At 28.3% G+C, this 10015-nt stretch overlaps 1 protein-coding gene across 1 annotated transcript; it reads right to left on the bottom strand.

Moving 5' to 3' along the window:
- Nucleotides 1-498: 498 nt before the first annotated feature.
- LOC113388201 lies at nt 499-9094 on the bottom strand. Its single transcript, XM_026625602.1, has 4 exons — nt 8947-9094; nt 4226-4333; nt 1177-1352; nt 499-843 (listed from the first exon to the last, which is right to left on the bottom strand). The coding sequence occupies exons 1-4, from the start codon at nt 9092-9094 to the stop codon at nt 499-501; spliced, it is 777 nt and encodes a 258-aa protein (XP_026481387.1).
- Nucleotides 9095-10015: the final 921 nt, after the last annotated feature.

Below are 10015 nucleotides of genomic sequence, written 5' to 3'. Positions count from 1 at the left end.
ATATATATATATATATATATATATATATATATATATATAAAGAATAGTAAAGTAAAATAGACGCATTAAAAATGAATATTTAGTAGATTTTCAACATAGGTTTATATAAATAGAACACTCTGAAATATATATTAGGGTGGTCCTTAATATAGACATTTTTGAATTTCCTTGCTACCACCAGGTGGTTCCAAAATGATAAAAAAACTGGTTCCAAATTGATAAAAAACAATTCTCTGAAAGTTTTAGCTCTTAATATTTTCTTTTAGATAGAGCGTAATTCAATCAAAGTTTTGTATGGAAATAGCATAGAAAAATTCTCAAAAATTCTGCAGAACGTCGAATTTTCAATAACAAATGACACGAATTTTCACTTTTAATTCATTTTTGTAATTTTCAAAATTTTTAATTCAAAATATCCAAATTCAGGACCACCCTAGTCTCTAATATATATATGTATATATATATATATGTATATATAAATTATGTATCTTTATGCATCTAATAATCAACTCCTTCTTTTTCTACATTATCAGTTTCAACTGCAGTTTCTTTAGCTGACTGCAACGATTCTAGTTGCTCACTATTCTTATTAGAGTCTTCAATAGGGGGTCTAGCATCATTTTTTTCAAATTCATTATCATTTTCTGGCACTAATAAATTATTATTTTTAATGTTTTCTTTATTTTCAGATTTATTTTCATCCTGAGTCTCTCCATTAATTTCAGTGTTCTCATCAATCTCATTGCAATCGACATCCAGGAGTCCATCCTCGTCTGGATTTTCAGCATCAATAGATTTACCATTTCTCATATTTTTAGACGACAGCACACGACTCTGCAAAATCTGAAAAGACATAATATTTTTTAGATAAGGCAATAGATTTTTTCTTTGTATTTGCCAATATTTTTTACTATTTACGAAATTATGCAAATTTGTAATATATTATGTTAAAAAAATCAAAAGTTTACACCGCACTTTGAAGTTCATCGGAGTCACATTTCAAAAAAAGTTGAGATTTATTAAATAATACTGATTAAAGCATTTAATAGAAAATTGCCCATTAAAGAAATCTATGTTTTTAGTATGGTAATAATCACACTAATTATCCAATTATTGAAGAAAAACGTTCACTTTGGAAATATCTCAGTAATCGAATGCCAACAAATATTCAAAAACCTGCTGCCTTCTCATTTCAACTACAGCCTGTTTTTCTGTTATTTCTTCCAATGTTGGTAAAGGGCCGGCATTTTCTTCAAGCCTTTGAAGTCTTTTAGGTGGATGTTTTTTAATGATACTTTCTTCTGAAGGTTCATCTTCAAACGGAATTACGAAAGCCAACGATTGCTCCGTAACTAGAAAAAGAAAACATTTTTGTTATCATAGTAATTTAAAAACTGCTGCTACGCTAGTTCAAGCAAGCTTTCATAGAATGGCATTTAATATATATTAGTTCTTGATTTGTGCCTAACAACTAAATACAGATTTCAATGTACTTTTTGAAGGTTCAGAAAGTAGAGAACCAATTAAATATTTGGTGGTTCGATTATATATGGTGGGTGGCGTTTGCATGGAAGCCAATAGGGATAGCTAGGACGTTACTTAGCTAGATATATTTGCTTTTTCGAACAAAGATCTAATATTTGTAATTAATATTCAGTATTTGAAAAATATCATTGTTTGAGTCTGTCAAATTAGTGCGATGGTGTGTGCGATGAATATGGATCTTCCATCATGGAAGAAACTAGTGTGTGGTTGGTTAATTGCGATTAATTTGGCGTTTTGGTTCTGTTAGATTTTATTCGTCTCTGCTAAAACTACAACTACAAAGCTTATTGTTGTTTTATAATGAACTATTTATAATCAAACATATGAAAAGTAAATAACTTGTGCGTGGGATATATAGTAAGAGTGATAGATACTAAAGTTAGTAATCTAACTAATTAATAGGGCCAATTGTACAATTTTCTATTTGAGAAATGATTGCTTAGATTTTAATGATCAGCTAAAAATTGCGCTGTATCTAATCATTTTCCTAGATCAGTTTCCTACACTAAAATATAATAATTAAATATACCTAGTGACACTATCCGTTATTAGTATGATACTTTGTTCTAAAATATAATATCAACATGGTACTAATGTACTGATGACAAAAGCATGCCCAAATTATTTTTTGTCAAAGATATCTTGTTATAAAACGTCACAATGCTAAGATCCTACGATAAAGTGAAATCTAAAATTTTAATTCAACAGGTATAAACATATTTATTAAAAATGATCTGTCCTTACTTTTATAACTTGCGACCATATTGATGCATGTACGAATGAAATATAAAATTTCTACTTCATAATTGATTAAAATTGTATGTAATTTATTTCATATAAGCATCTATCAAGTATTTATAAAATTTAGCTGCTTTTTGTATTTATTTTAAATACTAAGTTATTATAATACTTCCATATACAGTTTTAGTATTGTAGTAGTACAAGTATAAATTCATTATACAAATCATAATGGAATAATTATTATTTTATTTAATGTAAATTCTTATTTATGAAAAATTTTTGTACAATATTGTTTCACATCAAAACATTTGGTGGGGGTACCTAAAAATGTTCATGATCTATGTATTACTACAATCATTAATATATTAAAATATTATCAGAATTGATTATTAGAAAAATGTTGTGTTTGTATAATGCTGTTTTAAATTATGATAAGTTTATTAAATTTCACTCATGTTCTAGTATTCGATCGATCCAAAAATATAGGTAATTATATAAGCGACTCGAAATATATTTATAAGGTTGTTCGGAAAGTCACTTCGTTTTTTTACCACCAGAATTTAACTATATTTTTTTATATTTATTTATATTTTTTTAATCTACCATCACACTTAAGCCCTATAATTATTATATGATTTGAAAATTTGTATTTTGAGGTTTGTGTGAAAAAAATTCGGATCAATTACATGCAGTAGTTTTTGGATGGTGTCACTTTGAATACGGAAAGATTGAAGCAGCATTTTCGACATATTTTACTCTTTTGCTATAGAAAAGGCAAAAAAAACCTGTTCAAGTCGAAATGAAATTGACCGATGTGTAGGGAAATGACGTGTTGATAGTACGAAAGTGCCAAAATTGATTTGCTAAATTGCATACAGTTGAAGCTGATAAAGACGCGAGAAAGGCATTAGTTGATGTAAACCGGCGAATAACAATACATGAGATCCCATTGCTTAAAAATTTATCTAATTTAACAGTCCATGACCACTCAAAAAGTGAGAGATTATCCTCGAAACTTAATGTATGTTTCTCATGGAAAGAACAATGTGTCGTTGCACTGGCGTCCGCAATTCGCCTCTGAAAAGTCTTGAAAATTATCAAGTTTTGAAGCAAATTGTCACTAGGAATGTCAAATGAAATGTAAGGGACACAGTATACACAATTGCCTATGAAACAAAAAAGAAGAACCTGCTCAAAACAGGTGCGAAACTGAAATGTGCCAGAAAATGGTGATGCAGTATGTTTGGTAAGATTTTTAAGGAATTGTTCATTTTTCAGCTTTTCTAGGATAACATACCGGTTAATTCGGTTGTTTTATATTATCAGCTGAATAAACTAAATAATATACTTCAATAGAAAACGTCAGTATTAACAAACAAGCAAGGTATAGTCCTGCATCAAGACGACGCAAGATCTCATATAAGTTTGCTCAATCGCCAAAAGCTTTTGTATTAGGACCCAATGACATATTTATCATATTCTCCTGATTTGCCATCATCGGACCATTATTTGTTCCGGCCACTAAAAAAATGTTTAGGCGGTAAATCCTTCACCTCAAATCAGCCTGTCAAATAGCACTTTGATCAGTTTTTTGCCAATAACGATCAAAATATTTATGATTTCGGAATTATGCTAATACCAGAAATATGACAAAAGATGTTCAATCAAAACTGCAAATACATAATTAATTAAAGTAGTTGTTTCTTGTACGAAAATTACGTCCCAAAATGTTTCTAAAATCGAAGTTACTTTCCGATCAACCATAATAAATGAATCTTAAACCTATGTTTACTAAGTTCTATTCAGTAAACGACTAAATGGATTTATATTGTTTTAACTAAAAAGAATTAGTACATATTAAATATTTTATAATAAAATTGAACTTAAATTGTCATTATGTTATAATGCGATCGTGTTCTGTATAGAATAGTTTAGATACCTCTCTGTTCTTTAATATCTCCTTCAGGCAGTTCTTCAGCCTGCAGATCTTCAGTGCTAGCACCAAGTGGAGCAACACGACTTGGCCTTCGAATTTGTTTTCCTGGACCTATAAGGACACCATCAACATTCTAATTTTAGGATACCGTAATGAGTTTAAAAACTCTCACAAAACTCTTAGCGTTATTATTTTTGCCTCATTGGCTTAAAAAAATCTAAATGACCCTTTCCTTAAGATAATTTTTCATCACTACAACTAATCTATACTATTTCTAGTTCCTATTACACCCGTCGTATGTCCTAAAAACGTGTTTCGTTATTCCGAACTTCAAATAATTTTTATAATTAGGCCACTTTTTGTAGACATATAATACATTAGAATGTTTGTTATGAATTCTATGATGATACAAAGTTTCATAAAAATCTTTTTTTAAACCCTTTTGCAACCAGTATCCAGTGATTAGATCTTAAAATCAAAAAAGTTAAAAATTAAATCTTAAAATAAAAAAGGAGTAAATCTTAAAATATATTGTGCAATAAATACGGGCGGCTTGCAGGCTCGTACAGATGTTAATTTAATTGAAAGGTTTTTAATATCGGTTCACAATTCTTCGCAAAAACGTTGGCAAAAAAATTGCACTTATCTTCTAATTCTGGAAAAATAAACAGCCTAGCCGATCTAACCAGCGAAAGCTCTTTTCAAGTTACATCAAATGACTTTTGTATTTTTGAAATCGGAGCAGCATTTTTTGTTTCTAACGATTTATAATGACATAAAACGTCGAGAAATCAAAATTGGGCAAATCGATTATTCTGGCAAAAATATAAACTACTTCGGAAAATAAAATAATCGTATATAAAATTGAATGCCACTAGAAATAGTTACTGGCAAATGCTTGGCGAGCAAATTGAACAAAATTAGTATATATATGTATTAGAAAATTTAATAATAATTTAATATATTACGTAGATTTTTTCAATTTGAAGAGCCAAATAAATTGCACAATTAAGACTACATTATTAGATTAGACATAATGTTTTAGGAATTTGTGAGTATAATTTTCAGGAACTAATTTCTTGTGTATGGAAAATCAATAGGCAAGCAGGTTAAATCAAATCAATAATTTTATTAAAGGGAATCATATTAACAAACACTAGATAAATATTTCTGTCATACAAATATAAAAATACACTTTACTGTATATTTTGAATTTACACATATACTAGTAATGAACATTATATTAATGGATTATGTAAAATTCATTATTTTATTTGATCTTCTAAAAACCTAAGAAATATTGTTTTGTATTATAAAAAGCATTGTTAATGTAATGTAGTGTAAATAAAGTAATAAAAAAATAATACGTTTTGCAATACTTTAACTTGGGAGATTTGCAGATTTTTTCTTGTATCATGAACAAAACTAGATAAGTATAATACTCGTACATAGAATTTATAGGTATTAATAGTGGTTAAATTGTTTTTTTTGATATAAAAATATCAATTTAAATAATACATTAATCTCTAATATTAATATAAAATAATATTTAATATATTATAATAAATAAGAAAATAAACGAGTTTCCCATTTTGATGATATTCATAGATAAATAAGTATAATGATGATATTCGCATACTTAGCATATATTTAATTTGATTTAGATTACACATAACGATTGATAATATTAATAACAGTAATTTATCATGTGAATTTGACTTTTTTTCGTAATTATATCGACTGAGCGAAAAGCATATATGTAGTTTTTATAAATTACTTGTAATCAAAGTGACTGAAATCAAAATCTCAATCTGATAAATAAATATATTTTTTTGGCTTGGCAATTACTAATGATACCAAACGGTGTGTATTTAACTGCTAATCAATCAAATTAATAAGCAGTTTTACTTCTATTATCCTTCGAATGAATCTGATGAATGAAATCAAGAAATGTGTTTGCAGTTTGATATAGGTTTAAATTAATACCATTCGAAGTGTAGTTGAAATTAATTAGTATTCTAAAGATTATATAGAATGGGCTTTTGTTTATATAATTAGTATAATTATCAACTTTAGCCAAATTATCAGCTAAATAATAAATAAATAATTATAGCTAAAAAGTTACACAAATCGAGTCATTCATTATTCATATTTCTTATAATTTTACTTATTTTGTTTGAATTTTATTATCAATATAAATTGTTGTTTTATCCAAATTAGCATAAAACTTTATGATCTAAATTAAAATGAGAATGAAGAATCAAATCCCAAAATTGTGAAAAATGATTGCTATCGGTGTTGTGTGCCGAGTAATTAAGAAGGAGGCGTCCATTAATCACGTGAAGCTTAAAAAGAGTTAAGGGGTTTGACAAATCACAACCACAAAATATCATGTGGGGAAGAAAGGGCTCTAGTGAGATATCACGTGTATCTTTTTCTACCTGAATTAAAAAAAATCCAAAATTTTTCGAAAAATTAAAAAAAAATTAACCTTTTTTTAGATACTAAAAAGAAGTGATGTTGAATGGGAGAAGGGTAAGGGGCGTAATTTTAAATATCACCAAGTTTTGCCAAGGAGGGAAAAGGAGTCAAAAATCCTAAAAACCTATCACTTGATTAATGGATGACCCCTAATAAAAAGTATTACTTGCATGCAGGTACTGTGGAGAATATGTGGCGAATGTGCGGAGTAGTTTGCAATTGTAATGTTTGTATGTCGAGTTTGGGAGTATACTTTGCCGTTAATTTCAGATTGATCTTATCCTACCAAAATGTATCTATCAAGTAAGTAAGGTTATACCCTAGACAATATTAAAATATAATATATTCATGATATTTATGAGATAATGTAGGTTATATTACAGACATTAGCATTTATAAACCAGTAATAAATTAAATGTTATTAGCACGATTTAGAAGTCAATTCTCTTATAAAATAGAAATGGTACGGTTACGCTTTGTTACGGTCATATCCTCATCTATGGTTTTTGTATAAATTGACAATAACAAACTGCCAAAAAACTATTTATTTGCCGTGCTCTCAATCGTTACATACAAAAAATAGCATTTTAGACAGTTTTTACTAGAAAGTCATATGAAGACAAAACCGTAAAATAGTGTTGCCCTAACGTTACTATTTTATTGGAGAATTGATACTTTAATCCACTCACATGTCTCTTTTATTTCAAATTTGTAAACTTTAACCATTCTTGCAGGCAAGCTAATTAAATAATATGATGTCTGATCTTTAAAAATTAAAACTTTTATGTTCCGGACCACTTTGACAGGGGATATTTTACTTAATGTTCAAAAATTACTTTGTATAATTACAAAATTATTTTTTTAGCTTTTGAACACCAATCGAAACTTACTTAATGATACTTTCTATCTACACGGTTCTTGCAAAACAACCCAACGTTGAGTCTATGGATCTCTTCTATTGTGTCTATGAATCTATATTATTTGAATTTTTCTAATACTAATTATTTTTTATTGAATGCAGTAGTGACACGGATAGGCCTTATTTATTTAAAACCAACCCTAACAATAATTACAGTTAAGACCTAATTCTAAAATCATAATCAAATTTTTACTGTAAAATGTGGCAATATTAGTTGGCGGAGTTGGCAATAGAAAAAAGATACGTGTCATGACATTTTTGACTTTGTGAAACAATAAGAGATTCTAATCAACTTTATACTTCTCTAATAAGTTTATTTTTGACAAATACTTTTTTCCAACAACACGTCGAGTAAATACGGAAAATATGAAGTCGCGCCTCAAATTTGTATAACATTGCTGATACGTTGCAAATTAAGACGTTGCCAAAAATTTAGAACTTACAAGGAATAAATAAAATATTTTTTTTACTACTATTTTTTTTAAATTAAACACAACATGGTTTTGCTAGTCCTTAGGCCTTAAACATAAGTACGCAAAAATATAAATAAAATAAATAGAAGCAAGGTGACCAAATTTTTTTAAGCCAAAACCTGCATTTTTTAGTTATGCTAATCCGGGACGGAAGGGGAAGGGTGTCTTTAGATTAACAAATGCTATTTAAGAATACATTTTTATATGAAACATTTTTTATTAGTCGGAGTTGCGGAAAAGTTGCGGACTTTTGTTTCTATATGTTTTTTATCGCTTTTGAGCCTTTTATAAAATTCTAATTTTCTTCATAATTATTTTGAAACAATAGCATTTGTTCGTTTGTTTTCATATCAATTTAAAATTTAATTAAAAAAAAAACCGGGACAATCCGGGTCAAAAGATCCAAATCCGAGTAAATATTGCTTTTAAAAAAAAGGTTGAAATACGGTACTGTCCCGGCCAAACCGGGCTTATTAATAAAAAATTAATTAATAATTAATAGAAGCCTTATTCAAAATAATTTTCTATAATAATTTTACGTGATGATATGTGTGGGGTATTTCTTATAAGTGATAGAAAAGATTTGAATTGAAACTTTGGCTACGATTTAGAATCATCACACGGGATTCGGACAAAAATAAGTATTCGGAATGAATTAGGATGATTTACCCAACTTCTCTAGCTATTTTACTAGATACTAATAATAGCATAATTATTTGCTTTAGTGGAAGCTTTCGTATTTTTGGTATACTCTGAGTTAATAATCACATCTTCACAATCTTAATACAAGATTAAAGATGTAATGATATAACTAAATATTTTTCGCGAATAAAAATATTTTCCCAACTCACCTGCTGGAGTGGGCACTCGTTCCGTCGTAGGCGATTTGGCAACCGGACTTGAGCCTCCCATTTCGGCAGTGGCCGCGCCTCCGTCGCTTTGTTGTGAGTTCGCCGGATCTATGGCGACCGTGGTCGCTTTTGATCCTCCGCAGCCCATTATCGCTCAGCGACAAAAGCAATTTGCGACAATTGGGATTGAGGTTTTCGGGCTCTAATCGAATTTTTTACAATAGAGAAAAATAATAATTACTATATATTCCAAACACATTATTCGGAGAGTTTGAGGGCACACTAAGTGCATAAAATTCAAACCTTCTTTATATTATATTTGTCCCTATATATTTAGTTAGTCGTAAAGAATTACATTACTAGCATATAGCATATATGCATTTAGTAATGCAATTAAAAACATATAAAATAGGTTGTGAATTTATATAATGCGTATGTAGAAATATTTGTTGCATAATCTTTTATACAAGGCATACCTTATGCCTGAGATATAAAAATATTTCAATAAAAAAGGTTTATTATGGCTGCTTGCAATGAAAAAAAAAACTATTATAACATGTGTGATTTTATCCTACTTTGTTATTTATGAAATTATTTATGATTCAGTTATTCATTAATCATTTTATAATTAATTTTATCGCAGTATTTGGCTATGATTTACAAAAAAAATCTCAGATGGAAATCTATTGAAGTTTTCCGTTTTTTATATATCAACTTTTAATTTCACTAATATTAATTAATTATTAGAAATTAAATATATGATCACAATTCTGCTTAAAATTCTTATTTTGAATATAATTTTTTAAAAAAATCTAATACATGGTTTGACTAAAAAAATAATAAAATAAGTAAGTGATCGAACAGATAAAACATATTTGCATTTTTATATGAACTTCTAACTCTATTAATATTAAATAATCATACAAAATTAAAATTTTGTAATCTCAATTTGTTAAATTCTAAAAATCTTACAAGGAGAACCCGCGCATTGCTCGTCTGGGATTTTGATGAAATTTGGCACAATGGTAGATTTTATGCCCAAACTGACTGTGGTAAAATATTAGAGGCC

Source organism: Ctenocephalides felis, unplaced genomic scaffold (assembly GCF_003426905.1).
Source record: "Ctenocephalides felis isolate EL2017-DRISC unplaced genomic scaffold, ASM342690v1 CF-g0.4_SCAFFOLD_03572, whole genome shotgun sequence".
Classification (NCBI taxonomy): Eukaryota; Metazoa; Arthropoda; class Insecta; order Siphonaptera; family Pulicidae; genus Ctenocephalides; species Ctenocephalides felis.
This window is presented reverse-complemented; position numbering and strand designations above follow the sequence as displayed.